The 19,428-nt window shown below is 61.8% G+C and overlaps 1 protein-coding gene across 3 annotated transcripts in view; it reads right to left on the bottom strand.

Moving 5' to 3' along the window:
• The window catches only part of RHOT1 (ras homolog family member T1), a 51,411-nt gene extending 44,616 nt beyond the window's left edge, over window positions 1–6,795 (bottom strand). For all 3 annotated transcript variants that reach the window (XM_069748745.1, XM_069748744.1, XM_069748743.1), the window contains exon 1: window positions 6,646–6,795. In XM_069748745.1, the coding sequence (XP_069604846.1) occupies window positions 6,646–6,682 (37 nt within the window). In that variant the 5' untranslated portion in view covers window positions 6,683–6,795. The remainder of the gene's footprint in view (window positions 1–6,645) is intronic.
• Between the last annotated feature and the right edge of the window lie 12,633 nt (window positions 6,796–19,428).

The raw sequence follows: 19,428 nt of genomic DNA on the forward strand, positions 1-19,428 counted from the left end.
TATCTTTCTGACCGCTCCTTCAGTGTTCTGTTCTCTGGCTCCACTTCATCTCCTCTTCCTCTCACTGTTGGGGTACCTCAGGGCTCAGTCCTTGGCCCCCTTCTGTTCTCTCTCTACACGGCCCCAATTGGACAGACCATCAGCAGATTTGGCTTTCAGTACCATCTTTATGCCGACGACACACAACTATATACGTCATCCCCTGACCTTACCCCCGCTGTACTACAGAACGCCACTGACTGTCTGTCCGCAGTCTCCAACATCATGTCCGCTCTCTATCTGAAACTCAACCTCTCCAAAACTGAACTTCTTCTGCTCCCACCATCTACTAACCTCCCTAAATCTGACATTTCCCTCTCCGTGGGTGGCACCGTAATAACACCCCGGCAGCAGGCGCGCTGTCTGGGTGTTATGTTTGACTCCGATCTCTCCTTCACCTCCCATATACAATCTCTTGCCCGCTCGTGCCGCTTACACCTAAAAAACATCTCTAGAATCCGCCCTTTTCTCACCATGGAGACAGCTAAAACCCTCACGGTCGCCCTGATCCACTCCCGCCTGGACTACTGTAACGCTCTATTAATTGGCCTCCCCCTCACTCGACTTTCCCCTCTCCAGTCCATCCTTAATGCAGCAGCCAGGGTCGTCCATCTGGCTAATCGTTACTCGGACGCGTCCGCTCTTCGCCAGTCGTTACACTGGCTGCCCATTCATTACAGGATACAATTCAAAGTACTTGTTCTCACCCACAAAGCTCTCCACAGTGCGGCACCCCCTTACATCTCCTCCCTCATTTCTGTCTATCAGCCTAACAGACCACTGCGCTCTGCAAATGACTTTCGGCTAACCTCTGCACTAATCCGTACCTCCCACTACCGACTCCAAGACTTCTCCCGTGCTGCGCCAATCCTCTGGAATGCTCTACCCCAAGATATTAGGACCATCCATAATTTGCATAGTTTTAGGCGCTCGCTCAAAACACATTTGTTCAGAGCGGCCTATCACGTTCACTAATCAAAGTTATGTTATGTTTGTGTGTGTGTAGCCCATTCACTATCCCCATCTATCCCCAACCCCTGAAGATGGCTGGACCATGATTGTAAATACATCATTGTAAATACACACCTGTACTTTGCATCTCCCCCACCTCATTGTAGATTGTAAGCTCTCACGAGCAGGGTCGTCTTATTTTGCTTTAATTATTGTATTGTTAACGTTGTTACTTATGACTTTTGTGTTTGAAACTGTTAAACTGTAAAGCGCTGCGGAATATGTTGGCGCTATATAAATAAAGATTATTATTATTATTATTACCCCAGCTTGGTAGACCCCGTTACACTGGTGGCAGACAGCGGGATATGATACCCCTTCTACAGGAGGAAAGGAATGAATGGAAAACAACTACCAGAAGTTAAAGAGGACTACATTAAAAGATCTGGTGGAAGCCCGAGGGTTGATCGCCAGCAACAAAACAAAAGCGGATTTGATAGCAGCCATCATGGAACACGACAGTGCAGCGCCCCCCAATGTGAACGTGGAGGAGACTGAATTCCAGAGGGAGGTAAAGAACAGACTGGCGTTCTATGGCCCAAACCCTGCAGTAGAGATCATACGAGAGGTGATGGCTGATGTGCGTACTGATCTGAAGGAAAAGATGGCCGTGCGAACGAGAATAGAGCTAGCCAAGATGGAGATGGCAGAGCGGAGAGAGGAGAGTCAGCGAGCAAGGGGAGCTCTGGCCTCCGCCCAGGTACCTTCAACCGTAAGCCACAAAAAGATCCAGTATAATGCCTTCCGACAGTTGGGGGAGGCAGAGGAAGACATTGATGGCTGTCTGCAGGACTTTGAGCGGCAATGTGCCCTTCATCAAGTGAAGCCGGAGGAACGGGTTCAGATTCTGGCCAGCAAGCTGACAGGCCGGGCAGCGGACGCCTATCGCACGGTACCTGATGAGGACTGTATGGACTATGAGCGAATCAAAGAAGTGATCTTGGCCCGGTATGCGCTGACACCAGAGGCATACCGCCAAAAGTTCCGCAGACTTATAAAACAAGTAACCGATATCCACACTGAATGGGCCTGTAAATTACGGCGGCCAATGCTACAGTGGGTACAAGGGAGCCAAGCAACCACTAAGGAGGACGTCCTCCAGCTCTTCTTGTTAGAGCGATTCTTTAATGGACTAACCCCCGAGACACAGGAATGGCTTCGGGACAGGCGGCCAACGACTCTTGAGGAAGCCGCTCGTCTGGCCGATGAACATCATGTTGCCAGGAGGCCTCAGTTGTTTGGATCAAAGATGGTCACTAGGAGTCCGCCCATGGACCTGGAGGGCTAAAAACCACCGAAGATTGTAGGAGGACCAGCTAGAAACCCGGCCTACCATAGTCCCCTTGGGGCGCGATGCCACACCTGCCGTCAGCTGGGCCACCTGCAAAGACAATGTCCCAACCGGACTCAGCATACCCAGTGGCCAAAGGCGAGAACAGCTACCTTCAGCCGGACTGCTGTACACTGCTACCAAGGCGAAGCTGACCCGGCATTGGGGGCTAAGACTAACCAAGGGGTGGAAGAGATGGAGGAAGTGCTGCATGAAGTAGACGCCGTGCAGGCAGCCCGGGCAGATAATAGACAACAGCATCGACAGGTCATGTGGGTTAATGGGAAACTTATGCAGGGACTAAGAGATTCCGGGGCAACTTTGACCCTTGTGAAGCCTCATCTCGTCCGGGTCCAAGAGAAGACGGACCGGACAGTGGCAGTCCGTGTAGCAGGGGGAGCCATACATCGACTGCCCACTGCCAGGATTCACCTGAACTGGGGAGTCGGGGTTGGCCTTGTTGAGGTCAGCTTGATGGAGGATTTGCCTGCAGACGTCTTGCTGGGAAATTACTTGGGGCCCATGTTGTCTGCCTTCTCGGTTGCCCCTCTGGCTGAGACATATCCTGTGACCACCCGGAGACAAGCTCGAGCTGCGGAGGCGGAATCACACTCAGAGGAGGCCCAGGTAAGACATCCCAGCCCTACACGTATTCCCAGAGCCAGGCACATTTCTTGGGCCACCCCAGATTAATTTAAGAGGGAGTTACTTGAGGATCCTTCATTGGAGGGATATCGTGGGAAGGCACAGAAGGGGAGAGGGGTACTGGAAGGGGAACAGTTTGTATGGAAGCAGGGACTCCTCTACCGGATCACAGAGCAGCACCACACAGGGACGAGCCCCACTATAAAACGACAGCTGGTAGTTCCCAAGAAGTATGGGCGGGAGTTACTAGGAATCTCTCATGACATACCCTTGGCCGGGCACTTCGGCGTCAGTCGCACCAGGCATCGTCTGACACAAAACTTCTTTTGGCCGGGGGTAACCTATGATGTTCGTCAATACTGTCAGACCTGTGACAGTTGCCAGCGCCTTGGCAAGAGGGGAGATCGATGCAAGGCCAAATTAGGCCCCCTCCCCATTGTGGAGGAACCATTTAGCCGAGTAGCGGTCGATCTGATAGGGCCGTTAGCCAAACCCAGTCCGTCAGGGAAAAGGTATATATTGACAGTGGTAGATTATGCCACACGGTATGCAGAGGCGGTTGCGTTACCTAACATACTGGCAGAGACTGTGGCGGCTGCCCTGCTCCAGGTTTTCTCACGGGTTGGATTTCCCCGGGAGACTATCTCAGACCAGGGTACCCAGTTTACAGCAGAGGTGACCAACCAACTGTGGAAGCTGTGCAGCGTAAAGTCCATTAGAAACACCCCGTACCACCCGCAAACCAATGGGTTGTGTGAACGCTTTAACGGGACGTTAAAACAACTCATTGGGACTTTTACCAGGACCTACAGGGACTGGGAGAAATTCTTGCCACACCTCTTGTTTGCCTATCGGGAGGTGCCCCAAGAATCCACGGGGTTCTCCCCGTTCTAGCTGGTATACGGGAGACGGGTAAGGGGACCCCTAGACTTAGTGCTAGAACACTGGGAAGGGAGGGCCTCATAGAAGGGGTACCTATTGTATCCTATGTGCTGGAATTCCGGGACCGCCTATAGGAGCTGACCCAGGCTGTACGTGAGAACATGCAGGTGGCACAGCGGCGCCAGCGCGTATGGTACGATCGGAGGGCCAGAGAACGCACCTTGGAAATAGGACAGAAGGTCCTGGTGTTAGAGCCCACTAGGCAGAACAAGTTTCAAGCTGCTTGGCAGGGGCCCTACCAGGTAGTGGGGAAAATAGCCGACACCACCTATAATGTCGCCGATTGTGACGACCCCAGGGTTATCCGCATGTTCCACGTGAATATGCTGAAGCCCTATCGTGAGCGCCCTGAAGAGGTAGTGGCCATCTGTGCACCTGAAGCAGAGGATTTAGCCGGACTTCCCTTGCCGGATGTCTTAGGGGAAAGGACTCAGTCTAAAACATGGGACCAGGTACACTTGGGTGAAGACCTAGGTCCCCGGGAGACAGCAGGCGGAGTTGTTGAGGCAGCGACAGAGGATGTTTTCGGGGAAACCCGGATACGCTCACCTGGCACAACACAAGGTTGAGACCCAGGATCAGACCCCCCTGCGACAACCCCCCTTCCGCGTCCTTGAGTCTGTACGAGAGGGGATGCGACAAGGGTCATTGAAGAGTCAGATAGTCCCTGGGCATCCCCCGTAGTGTTAGTGCCCAAGGAGGATGGGAGTACACGGTTTTGTGTAGACTATCGTAAGCTCAATGAGAAAACAGTGACGGATGCGTATCCCATGCCGCGTGTGGATGACTTGTTAGACCGGCTGGCGGGGGCAAAGTATTTGACCACCATCGATCTATGCAAAGGCTACTGGCAGATTCCCCTTAGTCCTGATGCTATTCCCAAGTCGGCATTTGTCACCCTGTTTGGCTTATTCCAGTTTTGAGTTATGCCATTCGGGATGAAGACTGCCCCGGCGACCTTCCAGAGGCTGGCTGACCGGCTTCTGGGTGGTCTCCAGGACTATGCGTGTGCCTACCTGGATGACATCGCCATCTACAGCGTGACATGGGAAGAGCATCTAAATCACCTAGAGACAGTATTAGACAGGATCCACAAGGCCGGAATCACCCTGAACCCAAACAAGTGTCACGTGGGCAAAGCAGAGGTTTAGTATTTAGGGAATTGGGTGGGAAGTGGGAAACAGAGACCAGAACCAGCCAAGATTGAGGCCATATCCAAACGGCCCACCCCACGCACTAAAACCCAGGTCATGGCATTTCAAGGGACAGCGGGGTATTACAGGAAATTCGTTCCCAATTACAGCAGCGTAGCCAAGCCCCTCACTGATCTGACCCGTAAGAACCAACCCCGCCAGGTAACCTGGACCCCAGAGTGTGAGGAAGCCTTCCGCCAGCTAAAGGACGCCCTCACCAATACCCCTGTATTGGCCGCACCCGATCCAACGAAACGTTAACTGGTTCACACAGACGCTTCTATGTTTGGATTGGGGGCAGTACTAAGCCAAGTCGGGCCGGACGGCCAAGAACACCCGGTAGCTTACCTGAGTCGGAAACTACTGCCCCGTGAAGTGAGCTATGCGGCCATCGAGAAGGAGTGCCTGGCAATAGTATGGGCACTCAAAAAGTTACAACCATATTTGTATGGACGACAGTTTTCCCTCCTAATGGACCATAATCCCTAGTCTGGCTTAATCGGGTCTTCGGAGACAATGCCAGATTACTGCGGTGGAGTTTAGCCCTACAACCTCTGGACTTCACCATACACTACAGACCCGGCAAACAAAACGGTAATGCCGATGGACTAAGTCGACAAACGGAACTTGTACCAACCCCATAAACTTCGGTCATCCCCAAACCGATCCGTTAAGGATCAGACTGTGTACGCCGATCGCGTCGCTGAAAAGGGGAGCCGTGTTACAGAACCCCCAGCACCAAGAATATGTTATGCAGTATATATTATGTATAATAGGTTCCCTGTGAAATGCATCAGTCCACAGGCTGCGCCCCTGGACAAGATATTCTCTTTCTGACCTCCCCCCACCTTTGTAATTCCCACAGTAAATACCAGCAGGCTCCGGCCCCCTGCGGCTATTGTAATGTATGTCTGGCCTGCTTTTTCTATTGGCCTGCCCTGTGTATCTGTGTTATATATTCTGTTTGCTGTGAATAAAGTGTGTTCTTCTAGACTGGAAATACGTGGAGTAGCAGTCAGCTTTTATATGCTCTCACGTAACCAAGGAATTCCTGCCAGCGTCCTTCATTCAGAATCCAGCAAAAGCAGAGTGGACCTCCTGAAACACGGGGGGTGCTGAAAGAGGTACTACAGCACAGTAGACCCCGTTACACCTCCTATGCTCCGGTAGAACCTCCTATGCTCCGGTAGAACCTCCTGTGTTCCGGTAGAACCTCCTGTGCTCCGCTAGAACCTCCTGTGCTCCGCTAGAACCTCCTATCCTCCGGTAGAACCTCCTATACTCAGGTAGAATCTTTTATAATCAGGTAGAACCTCCTATACTCCGGTAGAACCTCCTATGCTCCGGTAGAACCTCCTATGCTCCGGTAGAACCTCCTGTGCTCCGGTAGAACCTCCTGTGCTCCGGTAGAACCTCCTATACTCCGGTATAACCCGCAGGACGGGATGACAGTGATATAGCGGTACAGTCCCGGTAGAATCTTACGTTCTCCCACCAGCAGGATCCGCACGTCCTTCTTCATGGTGCAAGGTGTGTGGTTGGCGCCGCGGCCGCTCCTGCAGTCGGGACCCCGGAGTCACCTCAAAGCGCGGCCCGCACTGAGGAGACTGAGGACGGCGGCCCGGCGGGGACAAAGGGGGCGGGACAAACAACATGACGTCACATCAAGGGCGGAGCAAATAGCGTGCGGCAATTCTCAGCTAGAAATCAACAATACGCATGCGCTTGATACCGGTCACATGACACAGGAACTTCTTACATTCCGTGTGCTGGCGCGTCACTTCTACGCATGCGTCAGAGGCGGAATCTTGCTGAGAAGTGACAGAGGATCTGTGTGCATGGGTGGTTACCTAGCAACGCATCACTATAGCGCCGGTATAACGGCCGAGAGCGAGTGCTGCTGTGTGCTGGAGAGACGGCCGAGAGCGAGCGCTGCTGTGTACTGGAGAGACGGCCGAGAGCGAGCGCTGCTGTGTGCTGGAGAGACGGCCGAGAGCGAGCCCTGCTGTGTGCTGGAGAGACGGCCGAGAGCGAGCGCTGCTGTGTGCTGGAGAGACGGCCGAGAGCGAGCCCTGCTGTGTGCTGGAGAGACGGCCGAGAGCGAGTGCTGCTGTGTGCTGGAGAGACGGCCGAGAGCGAGCGCTGCTGTGTGCTGGAGAGACGTCCGAGAGCAAGAGCTGCTATGTGCTGGAGAGACGGCCGAGAGCGAGCGCTGCTGTGTGCTGGAGAGACGGCCGAGAGCGAGCGCTGCTGTGTGCTGGAGAGACGGCCAAAAGCGAGAGCTGCTATGTGCTGGAGAGACGGCCGAGAGCGAGCCCTGCTGTGTTCTGGAGAGACGGCCGAGAGCGAGCGCTGCTGTGTGCTGGAGAGACGGCCAAAAGCGAGAGCTGCTGTGTGCTGGAGAGACGGCCGAGAGCAAGAGCTGCTGTGTGCTGGAGAGACGGCCGACAGCGAGCGCTGCTGTGTGCTGGAGAGACGGCCGAGAGCGAGCGCTGCTGTGTTCTGGAGAGACGGCCGAGAGCGAGCGCTGCTGTGTGCTGGAGAGACGCCCGAGAGCTAGCGCTGCTGTGTGCTGGAGAGACGGCCGAGAGCGAGCGCTGCTGTGTGCTGGAGAGACGGCCGAGAGCGAGCGCTGCTGTGTGCTGGAGAGACGTCCGAGAGCAAGAGCTGCTGTGTGCTGGAGAGACGGCCGAGAGCGAGCGCTGCTATGTGCTGGAGAGACGGCCGAGAGCGAGCGCTGCTGTGTTCTGGAGAGACGGCCGAGAGCGAGCGCTGCTGTGTGCTGGAGAGACGGCCGAGAGCGAGCGCTGCTGTGTGCTGGAGAGACGGCCGAGAGCGAGCGCTGCTGTGTGCTGGAGAGACGGCCGAGAGCGAGCGCTGCTGTGTGCTGGAGAGACGGCCGAGAGCGAGCGCTGCTGTGTGCTGGAGAGACGACCGAGAGCGAGCGCTGCTGTGTGCTGGAGAGACGGCCGAGAGCGAGCGCTGCTGTGTGCTGGAGAAACGGCCGAGAGCGAGCGCTGCTGTGTGCTGGAGAGACGGCCGAGAGCGAGCGCTGCTGTGTGCTGGAGAGACGCCCGAGAGCTAGCGCTGCTGTGTGCTGGAGAGACAGCCGAGAGCGAGCGCTGCTGTGTGCTGGAGAGACGGCCGAGAGCGAGCGCTGCTGTGTGCTGGAGAGACGGCCGAGAGCGAGCGCTGCTGTGTGCTGGAGAGACGGCCGAGAGCGAGCGCTGCTGTGTGCTGGAGAGACGAGCGAGAGATGCTGTGTGCTGGAGAGACGGCCGAGAGCGAGCGCTGCTGTGTGCTGGAGAGACGTCCGAGAGCAAGAGCTGCTGTGTGCTGGAGAGACGGCCGAGAGCGAGCGCTGCTATGTGCTGGAGAGACGGCCGAGAGCGAGCGCTGCTGTGTTCTGGAGAGACGGCCGAGAGCGAGCGCTGCTGTGTGCTGGAGAGACGGCCGAGAGCGAGCGCTGCTGTGTGCTGGAGAGACGGCCGAGAGCGAGCGCTGCTGTGTTCTGGAGAGACGGCCGAGAGCGAGCGCTGCTGTGTGCTGGAGAGACGGCCGAGAGCGAGCGCTGCTGTGTGCTGGAGAGACGGCCGAAAGCGAGCGCTGCTTGTGTGCTGGAGAGACGGCCGAGAGCGAGCGCTGCTATGTGCTGGAGAGACGGCCGAGAGCGAGCGCTGCTGTGTGCTGGAGAGACGGCCGAGAGCGAGCGCTGCTGTGTGCTGGAGAGACGGCCGAGAGCGAGCGCTGCTGTGTGCTGGAGAGACGGCCGAGAGCGAGCGCTGCTGTGTGCTGGAGAGACGGCCGAGAGCGAGCCCTGCTGTGTGCTGCAGAGACGACCGAGAGCGAGCGCTGCTGTGTGCTGGAGAGACGGCCGAGAGCGAGCGCTGCTGTGTGCTGGAGAGACGGCCGAGAGCGAGCGCTGCTGTGTGCTGGAGAGACGGCCGAGAGCGAGCGCTGCTGTGTGCTGGAGAGACGACCGAGAGCGAGCGCTGCTGTGTGCTGGAGAGACGGCCGAGAGCGAGCGCTGCTGTGTGCTGGAGAAACGGCCGAGAGCGAGCGCTGCTGTGTGCTGGAGAGACGGCCGAAAGGTAGCGCTGCTGTGTGCTGGAGAGACGGCCGAGAGCGAGCGCTGCTGTGTGCTGGAGAGACGCCCGAGAGCTAGCGCTGCTGTGTGCTGGAGAAACAGCCGAGAGCGAGCGCTGCTGTGTGCTGGAGAGACGGCCGAGAGCGAGCGCTGCTGTGTGCTGGAGAGACGGCCGAGAGCGAGCGCTGCTGTGTGCTGGAGAGACGGCCGAGAGCGAGCGCTGCTGTGTGCTGGAGAGACGAGCGAGAGCTGCTGTGTGCTGGAGAGACGGCCGAGAGCGAGCGCTGCTGTGTGCTGGAGAGACGTCCGAGAGCAAGAGCTGCTGTGTGCTGGAGAGACGGCCGAGAGCGAGCGCTGCTATGTGCTGGAGAGACGGCCGAGAGCGAGCGCTGCTGTGTTCTGGAGAGACGGCCGAGAGCGAGCGCTGCTGTGTGCTGGAGAGACGGCCGAGAGCGAGCGCTGCTGTGTGCTGGAGAGACGGCCGAAAGCGAGCGCTGCTTGTGTGCTGGAGAGACGGCCGAGAGCGAGCGCTGCTATGTGCTGGAGAGACGGCCGAGAGCGAGCGCTGCTGTGTGCTGGAGAGACGGCCGAGAGCGAGCGCTGCTGTGTGCTGGAGAGACGGCCGAGAGCGAGCGCTGCTGTGTGCTGGAGAGACGGCCGAGAGCGAGCGCTGCTGTGTGCTGGAGAGACGGCCGAGAGCGAGCGCTGCTGTGTGCTGGAGAGACGGCCGAGAGCGAGCGCTGCTGTGTGCTGGAGAGACGGCCGAGAGCGAGCCCTGCTGTGTGCTGCAGAGACGGCCGAGAGCGAGCGCTGCTGTGTGCTGGAGAGACGGCCGAGAGCGAGCGCTGCTGTGTGCTGGAGAGACGGCCGAGAGCGAGCGCTGCTGTGTGCTGGAGAGACGGCCGAGAGCGAGCGCTGCTGTGTGCTGGAGAGACGACCGAGAGCGAGCGCTGCTGTGTGCTGGAGAGACGGCCGAGAGCGAGCGCTGCTGTGTGCTGGAGAAACGGCCGAGAGCGAGCGCTGCTGTGTGCTGGAGAGACGGCCGAGAGGTAGCGCTGCTGTGTGCTGGAGAGACGGCCGAGAGCGAGCGCTGCTGTGTGCTGGAGAGACGCCCGAGAGCTAGCGCTGCTGTGTGCTGGAGAGACGGCCGAGAGCGAGCGCTGCTGTGTGCTGGAGAGACAGCCGAGAGCGAGCGCTGCTGTGTGCTGGAGAGACGGCCGAGAGCGAGCGCTGCTGTGTGCTGGAGAGACGGCCGAGAGCGAGCGCTGCTGTGTGCTGGAGAGACGTCCGAGAGCAAGAGCTGCTATGTGCTGGAGAGACGGCCGAGAGCGAGCGCTGCTGTGTTCTGGAGAGACGGCCGAGAGCGAGCGCTGCTGTGTGCTGGAGAGACGGCCCAGAGCGAGAGCTGCTGTGTGCTGGAGAGACGGCCGAGAGCGAGAGCTGCTGTGTGCTGGAGAGACGGCCGAGAGCGAGCGCTGCTGTGTGCTGGAGAGACGGCCGAGAGCGAGCGCTGCTGTGTTCTGGAGAGACGGCCGAGAGCGAGCGCTGCTGTGTGCTGGAGAGACGCCCGAGAGCTAGCGCTGCTGTGTGCTGGAGAGACGGCCGAGAGCGAGCGCTGCTGTGTGCTGGAGAGACGGCCGAGAGCGAGCGCTGCTGTGTGCTGGAGAGACGTCCGAGAGCGAGAGCTGCTGTGTGCTGGAGAGACGGCCGAGAGCGAGCGCTGCTATGTGCTGGAGAGACGGCCGAGAGCGAGCGCTGCTGTGTTCTGGAGAGACGGCCGAGAGCGAGCGCTGCTGTGTGCTGGAGAGACGGCCGAGAGCGAGCGCTGCTGTGTGCTGGAGAGACGGCCGAGAGCGAGCGCTGCTGTGTACTGGAGAGACGGCCGAGAGCGAGCGCTGCTGTGTGCTGGAGAGACGGCCGAGAGCGAGCGCTGCTGTGTGCTGGAGAGACGGCCGAAAGCGAGCGCTGCTTGTGTGCTGGAGAGACGGCCGAGAGCGAGCGCTGCTATGTGCTGGAGAGACGGCCGAGAGCGAGCGCTGCTGTGTGCTGGAGAGACGGCCGAGAGCGAGCGCTGCTGTGTGCTGGAGAGACGGCCGAGAGCGAGCGCTGCTGTGTGCTGGAGAGACGGCCGAGAGCGAGCGCTGCTGTGTGCTGGAGAGACGGCCGAGAGCGAGCCCTGCTGTGTGCTGGAGAGACGGCCGAGAGCGAGCGCTGCTGTGTGCTGGAGAGACGGCCGAGAGCGAGCCCTGCTGTGTGCTGCAGAGACGACCGAGAGCGAGCGCTGCTGTGTGCTGGAGAGACGGCCGAGAGCGAGCGCTGCTGTGTGCTGGAGAGACGGCCGAGAGCGAGCGCTGCTGTGTGCTGGAGAGACGGCCGAGAGCGAGCACTGCTGTGTGCTGGAGAGACGACCGAGAGCGAGCGCTGCTGTGTGCTGGAGAGACGGCCGAGAGCGAGCGCTGCTGTGTGCTGGAGAAACGGCCGAGAGCGAGCGCTGCTGTGTGCTGGAGAGACGGCCGAGAGGTAGCGCTGCTGTGTGCTGGAGAGACGGCCAAGAGCGAGCGCTGCTGTGTGCTGGAGAGACGCCCGAGAGCTAGCGCTGCTGTGTGCTGGAGAGACGGCCGAGAGCGAGCGCTGCTGTGTGCTGGAGAGACGGCCGAGAGCGAGCGCTGCTGTGTGCTGGAGAGACGGCCGAGAGCGAGCGCTGCTGTGTGCTGGAGAGACGGCCGAGAGCGAGCGCTGCTGTGTGCTGGAGAGACGGCCGAGAGCGAGCGCTGCTGTGTGCTGGAGAGACGAGCGAGAGCTGCTGTGTGCTGGAGAGACGGCCGAGAGCGAGCGCTGCTGTGTGCTGGAGAGACGTCCGAGAGCAAGAGCTGCTGTGTGCTGGAGAGACGGCCGAGAGCGAGCGCTGCTATGTGCTGGAGAGACGGCCGAGAGCGAGCGCTGCTGTGTTCTGGAGAGACGGCCGAGAGCGAGCGCTGCTGTGTGCTGGAGAGACGGCCGAGAGCGAGCGCTGCTGTGTGCTGGAGAGACGGCCGAGAGCGAGCGCTGCTGTGTTCTGGAGAGACGGCCGAGAGCGAGCGCTGCTGTGTGCTGGAGAGACGGCCAAGAGCGAGCGCTGCTGTGTGCTGGAGAGACGGCCGAAAGCGAGCGCTGCTTGTGTGCTGGAGAGACGGCCGAGAGCGAGCGCTGCTATGTGCTGGAGAGACGGCCGAGAGCGAGCGCTGCTGTGTGCTGGAGAGACGGCCGAGAGCGAGCGCTGCTGTGTGCTGGAGAGACGGCCGAGAGCGAGCGCTGCTGTGTGCTGGAGAGACGGCCGAGAGCGAGCGCTGCTGTGTGCTGGAGAGACGGCCGAGAGCGAGCGCTGCTGTGTGCTGGAGAGACGGCCGAGAGCGAGCGCTGCTGTGTGCTGGAGAGACGGCCGAGAGCGAGCCCTGCTGTGTGCTGCAGAGACGACCGAGAGCGAGCGCTGCTGTGTGCTGGAGAGACGGCCGAGAGCGAGCGCTGCTGTGTGCTGGAGAGACGGCCGAGAGCGAGCGCTGCTGTGTGCTGGAGAGACGGCCGAGAGCGAGCGCTGCTGTGTGCTGGAGAGACGACCGAGAGCGAGCGCTGCTGTGTGCTGGAGAGACGGCCGAGAGCGAGCGCTGCTGTGTGCTGGAGAAACGGCCGAGAGCGAGCGCTGCTGTGTGCTGGAGAGACGGCCGAGAGGTAGCGCTGCTGTGTGCTGGAGAGACGGCCGAGAGCGAGCGCTGCTGTGTGCTGGAGAGACGGCCGAGAGCGAGCGCTGCTGTGTGCTGGAGAAACGGCCGAGAGCGAGCGCTGCTGTGTGCTGGAGAGACGGCCGAGAGGTAGCGCTGCTGTGTGCTGGAGAGACGGCCGAGAGCGAGCGCTGCTGTGTGCTGGAGAGACGCCCGAGAGCTAGCGCTGCTGTGTGCTGGAGAGACAGCCGAGAGCGAGCGCTGCTGTGTGCTGGAGAGACGGCCGAGAGCGAGCGCTGCTGTGTGCTGGAGAGACGGCCGAGAGCGAGCGCTGCTGTGTGCTGGAGAGACGGCCGAGAGCGAGCGCTGCTGTGTGCTGGAGAGACGAGCGAGAGCTGCTGTGTGCTGGAGAGACGGCCGAGAGCGAGCGCTGCTGTGTGCTGGAGAGACGTCCGAGAGCAAGAGCTGCTGTGTGCTGGAGAGACGGCCGAGAGCGAGCGCTGCTATGTGCTGGAGAGACGGCCGAGAGCGAGCGCTGCTGTGTTCTGGAGAGACGGCCGAGAGCGAGCGCTGCTGTGTGCTGGAGAGACGGCCGAGAGCGAGCGCTGCTGTGTGCTGGAGAGACGGCCGAGAGCGAGCGCTGCTGTGTTCTGGAGAGACGGCCGAGAGCGAGCGCTGCTGTGTGCTGGAGAGACGGCCGAGAGCGAGCGCTGCTGTGTGCTGGAGAGACGGCCGAAAGCGATCGCTGCTTGTGTGCTGGAGAGACGGCCGAGAGCGAGCGCTGCTATGTGCTGGAGAGACGGCCGAGAGCGAGCGCTGCTGTGTGCTGGAGAGACGGCCGAGAGCGAGCGCTGCTGTGTGCTGGAGAGACGGCCGAGAGCGAGCGCTGCTGTGTGCTGGAGAGACGGCCGAGAGCGAGCGCTGCTGTGTGCTGGAGAGACGGCCGAGAGCGAGCGCTGCTGTGTGCTGGAGAGACGGCCGAGAGCGAGCGCTGCTGTGTGCTGGAGAGACGGCCGAGAGCGAGCCCTGCTGTGTGCTGCAGAGACGACCGAGAGCGAGCGCTGCTGTGTGCTGGAGAGACGGCCGAGAGCGAGCGCTGCTGTGTGCTGGAGAGACGGCCGAGAGCGAGCGCTGCTGTGTGCTGGAGAGACGGCCGAGAGCGAGCGCTGCTGTGTGCTGGAGAGACGACCGAGAGCGAGCGCTGCTGTGTGCTGGAGAGACGGCCGAGAGCGAGCGCTGCTGTGTGCTGGAGAAACGGCCGAGAGCGAGCGCTGCTGTGTGCTGGAGAGACGGCCGAGAGCGAGCGCTGCTGTGTGCTGGAGAGACGGCCGAGAGCGAGCGCTGCTGTGTGCTGGAGAGACGGCCGAGAGCGAGCCCTGCTGTGTGCTGCAGAGACGACCGAGAGCGAGCGCTGCTGTGTGCTGGAGAGACGGCCGAGAGCGAGCGCTGCTGTGTGCTGGAGAGACGGCCGAGAGCGAGCGCTGCTGTGTGCTGGAGAGACGGCCGAGAGCGAGCGCTGCTGTGTGCTGGAGAGACGACCGAGAGCGAGCGCTGCTGTGTGCTGGAGAGACGGCCGAGAGCGAGCGCTGCTGTGTGCTGGAGAAACGGCCGAGAGCGAGCGCTGCTGTGTGCTGGAGAGACGGCCGAGAGCGAGCGCTGCTGTGTGCTGGAGAGACGCCCGAGAGCTAGCGCTGCTGTGTGCTGGAGAGACAGCCGAGAGCGAGCGCTGCTGTGTGCTGGAGAGACGGCCGAGAGCGAGCGCTGCTGTGTGCTGGAGAGACGGCCGAGAGCGAGCGCTGCTGTGTGCTGGAGAGACGGCCGAGAGCGAGCGCTGCTGTGTGCTGGAGAGACGAGCGAGAGCTGCTGTGTGCTGGAGAGACGGCCGAGAGCGAGCGCTGCTGTGTGCTGGAGAGACGTCCGAGAGCAAGAGCTGCTGTGTGCTGGAGAGACGGCCGAGAGCGAGCGCTGCTATGTGCTGGAGAGACGGCCGAGAGCGAGCGCTGCTGTGTTCTGGAGAGACGGCCGAGAGCGAGCGCTGCTGTGTGCTGGAGAGACGGCCGAGAGCGAGCGCTGCTGTGTGCTGGAGAGACGGCCGAGAGCGAGCGCTGCTGTGTTCTGGAGAGACGGCCGAGAGCGAGCGCTGCTGTGTGCTGGAGAGACGGCCGAGAGCGAGCGCTGCTGTGTGCTGGAGAGACGGCCGAAAGCGAGCGCTGCTTGTGTGCTGGAGAGACGGCCGAGAGCGAGCGCTGCTATGTGCTGGAGAGACGGCCGAGAGCGAGCGCTGCTGTGTGCTGGAGAGACGGCCGAGAGCGAGCGCTGCTGTGTGCTGGAGAGACGGCCGAGAGCGAGCGCTGCTGTGTGCTGGAGAGACGGCCGAGAGCGAGCGCTGCTGTGTGCTGGAGAGACGGCCGAGAGCGAGCGCTGCTGTGTGCTGGAGAGACGGCCGAGAGCGAGCGCTGCTGTGTGCTGGAGAGACGGCCGAGAGCGAGCCCTGCTGTGTGCTGCAGAGACGACCGAGAGCGAGCGCTGCTGTGTGCTGGAGAGACGGCCGAGAGCGAGCGCTGCTGTGTGCTGGAGAGACGGCCGAGAGCGAGCGCTGCTGTGTGCTGGAGAGACGGCCGAGAGCGAGCGCTGCTGTGTGCTGGAGAGACGACCGAAAGCGAGCGCTGCTGTGTGCTGGAGAGACGGCCGAGAGCGAGCGCTGCTGTGTGCTGGAGAAACGGCCGAGAGCGAGCGCTGCTGTGTGCTGGAGAGACGGCCGAGAGGTAGCGCTGCTGTGTGCTGGAGAGACGGCCGAGAGCGAGCGCTGCTGTGTGCTGGAGAGACGCCCGAGAGCTAGCGCTGCTGTGTGCTGGAGAGACGGCCGAGAGCGAGCGCTGCTGTGTGCTGGAGAGACAGCCGAGAGCGAGCGCTGCTGTGTGCTGGAGAGACGGCCGAGAGCGAGCGCTGCTGTGTGCTGGAGAGACGGCCGAGAGCGAGCGCTGCTGTGTGCTGGAGAGACGTCCGAGAGCAAGAGCTGCTATGTGCTGGAGAGACGGCCGAGAGCGAGCGCTGCTGTGTTCTGGAGAGACGGCCGAGAGCGAGCGCTGCTGTGTGCTGGAGAGACGGCCCAGAGCGAGAGCTGCTGTGTGCTGGAGAGACGGCCGAGAGCGAGAGCTGCTGTGTGCTGGAGAGACGGCCGAGAGCGAGCGCTGCTGTGTGCTGGAGAGACGGCCGAGAGCGAGCGCTGCTGTGTTCTGGAGAGACGGCCGAGAGCGAGCGCTGCTGTGTGCTGGAGAGACGCCCGAGAGCTAGCGCTGCTGTGTGCTGGAGAGACGGCCGAGAGCGAGCGCTGCTGTGTGCTGGAGAGACGGCCGAGAGCGAGCGCTGCTGTGTGCTGGAGAGACGTCCGAGAGCGAGAGCTGCTGTGTGCTGGAGAGACGGCCGAGAGCGAGCGCTGCTATGTGCTGGAGAGACGGCCGAGAGCGAGCGCTGCTGTGTTCTGGAGAGACGGCCGAGAGCGAGCGCTGCTGTGTGCTGGAGAGACGGCCGAGAGCGAGCGCTGCTGTGTGCTGGAGAGACGGCCGAGAGCAAGCGCTGCTGTGTTCTGGAGAGACGGCCGAGAGCGAGCGCTGCTGTGTGCTGGAGAGACGGCCGAGAGCGAGCGCTGCTGTGTGCTGGAGAGACGGCCGAAAGCGAGCGCTGCTTGTGTGCTGGAGAGACGGCCGAGAGCGAGCGCTGCTATGTGCTGGAGAGACGGCCGAGAGCGAGCGCTGCTGTGTGCTGGAGAGACGGCCGAGAGCGAGCGCTGCTGTGTGCTGGAGAGACGGCCGAGAGCGAGCGCTGCTGTGTGCTGGAGAGACGGCCGAGAGCGAGCGCTGCTGTGTGCTGGAGAGACGGCCGAGAGCGAGCGCTGCTGTGTGCTGGAGAGACGGCCGAGAGCGAGCGCTGCTGTGTGCTGGAGAGACGGCCGAGAGCGAGCCCTGCTGTGTGCTGCAGAGACGACCGAGAGCGAGCGCTGCTGTGTGCTGGAGAGACGGCCGAGAGCGAGCGCTGCTGTGTGCTGGAGAGACGGCCGAGAGCGAGCGCTGCTGTGTGCTGGAGAGACGGCCGAGAGCGAGCACTGCTGTGTGCTGGAGAGACGACCGAGAGCGAGCGCTGCTGTGTGCTGGAGAGACGGCCGAGAGCGAGCGCTGCTGTGTGCTGGAGAAACGGCCGAGAGCGAGCGCTGCTGTGTGCTGGAGAGACGGCCGAGAGGTAGCGCTGCTGTGTGCTGGAGAGACGGCCAAGAGCGAGCGCTGCTGTGTGCTGGAGAGACGCCCGAGAGCTAGCGCTGCTGTGTGCTGGAGAGACGGCCGAGAGCGAGCGCTGCTGTGTGCTGGAGAGACGGCCGAGAGCGAGCGCTGCTGTGTGCTGGAGAGACGGCCGAGAGCGAGCGCTGCTGTGTGCTGGAGAGACGGCCGAGAGCGAGCGCTGCTGTGTGCTGGAGAGACGGCCGAGAGCGAGCGCTGCTGTGTGCTGGAGAGACGAGCGAGAGCTGCTGTGTGCTGGAGAGACGGCCGAGAGCGAGCGCTGCTGTGTGCTGGAGAGACGTCCGAGAGCAAGAGCTGCTGTGTGCTGGAGAGACGGCCGAGAGCGAGCGCTGCTATGTGCTGGAGAGACGGCCGAGAGCGAGCGCTGCTGTGTTCTGGAGAGACGGCCGAGAGCGAGCGCTGCTGTGTGCTGGAGAGACGGCCGAGAGCGAGCGCTGCTGTGTGCTGGAGAGACGGCCGAGAGCGAGCGCTGCTGTGTTCTGGAGAGACGGCCGAGAGCGAGCGCTGCTGTGTGCTGGAGAGACGGCCGAGAGCGAGCGCTGCTGTGTGCTGGAGAGACGGCCGAAAGCGAGCGCTGCTTGTGTGCTGGAGAGACGGCCGAGAGCGAGCGCTGCTATGTGCTGGAGAGACGGCCGAGAGCGAGCGCTGCTGTGTGCTGGAGAGACGGCCGAGAGCGAGCGCTGCTGTGTGCTGGAGAGACGGCCGAGAGCGAGCGCTGCTGTGTGCTGGAGAGACGGCCGAGAGCGAGCGCTGCTGTGTGCTGGAGAGACGGCCGAGAGCGAGCGCTGCTGTGTGCTGGAGAGACGGCCGAGAGCGAGCCCTGCTGTGTGCTGCAGAGACGACCGAGAGCGAGCGCTGCTGTGTGCTGGAGAGACGGCCGAGAGCGAGCGCTGCTGTGTGCTGGAGAGACGGCCGAGAGCGAGCGCTGCTGTGTGCTGGAGAGACGGCCGAGAGCGAGCCCTGCTGTGTGCTGCAGAGACGACCGAGAGCGAGCGCTGCTGTGTGCTGGAGAGACGGCCGAGAGCGAGCGCTGCTGTGTGCTGGAGAGACGGCCGAGAGCGAGCGCTGCTGTGTGCTGGAGAGACGGCCGAGAGCGAGCGCTGCTGTGTGCTGGAGAGACGACCGAGAGCGAGCGCTGCTGTGTGCTGGAGAGACGGCCGAGAGCGAGCGCTGCTGTGTGCTGGAGAAACGGCCGAGAGCGAGCGCTGCTGTGTGCTGGAGAGACGGCCGAGAGGTAGCGCTGCTGTGTGCTGGAGAGACGGCCGAGAGCGAGCGCTGCTGTGTGCTGGAGAGACGCCCGAGAGCTAGCGCTGCTGTGTGCTGGAGAGACGGCCGAGAGCGAGCGCTGCTGTGTGCTGGAGAGACGGCCGAGAGCGAGCGCTGCTGTGTGCTGGAGAGACGGCCGAGAGCGAGCGCTGCTGTGTGCTGGAGAGACGGCCGAGAGCGAGCGCTGCTGTGTGCTGGAGAGACGGCCGAGAGCGAGCGCTGCTGTGTGCTGGAGAGACGAGCGAGAGCTGCTGTGTGCTGGAGAGACGGCCGAGAGCGAGCGCTGCTGTGTGCTGGAGAGACGGCCGAGAGGGAGCGCTGCTGTGTGCTGGAGAGACGGCAGAGAGCGAGCGCTGCTGTGTGCTGGAGAGACGGCCGAGAGCGAGCGCTGCTGTGTGCTGGAGAGGGCCGAGAGCGAGCGCTGCTGTGTGCTGGAGAGACGGCCGAGAGCGAGCGCTGCTCTGTGCTGGAGAGACGGCCGAGAGCGAGCGCTGCTGTGTTCTGGAGAGACGGCCGAGAGCGAGCGCTGCTGTGTGCTGGAGAGACGGCCGAGAGTGAGCGCTGCTGTGTGCTGGAGAGACGGCCGAGAGCGCTGCTGTGTGCTGGAGAGACGGCCAACAGCGAGCGCTGCTGTGTGCTGGAGAGACGGCCGAGAGCGAGCGCTGCTGTGTGCTGGAGAGACGGCCGAGAGCGAGCGCTGCTGTGTACTGGAGAGACGGCCGAGAGCGAGCGCTGCTGTGTACTGGAGAGACAGCCGAGAGCGAGCGCTGCTGTGTGCTGGAGAGACGGCCGAGAGCAAGCGCTGCTGTGTGCTGGAGAGACGGCCGAGAGCGAGCGCTGCTGTGTGCTGGAGAGACGGCCGAGAGCGAGCGCTGCTGTGTGCTGGAGAGACGGCCGAGAGCGAGCGCTGCTGTGTGCTGGAGAGACG

The sequence above is a fragment of the Ranitomeya imitator genome, chromosome 2 (assembly GCF_032444005.1).
Source record: "Ranitomeya imitator isolate aRanImi1 chromosome 2, aRanImi1.pri, whole genome shotgun sequence".
In the NCBI taxonomy this organism is placed as follows: domain Eukaryota; kingdom Metazoa; phylum Chordata; class Amphibia; order Anura; family Dendrobatidae; genus Ranitomeya; species Ranitomeya imitator.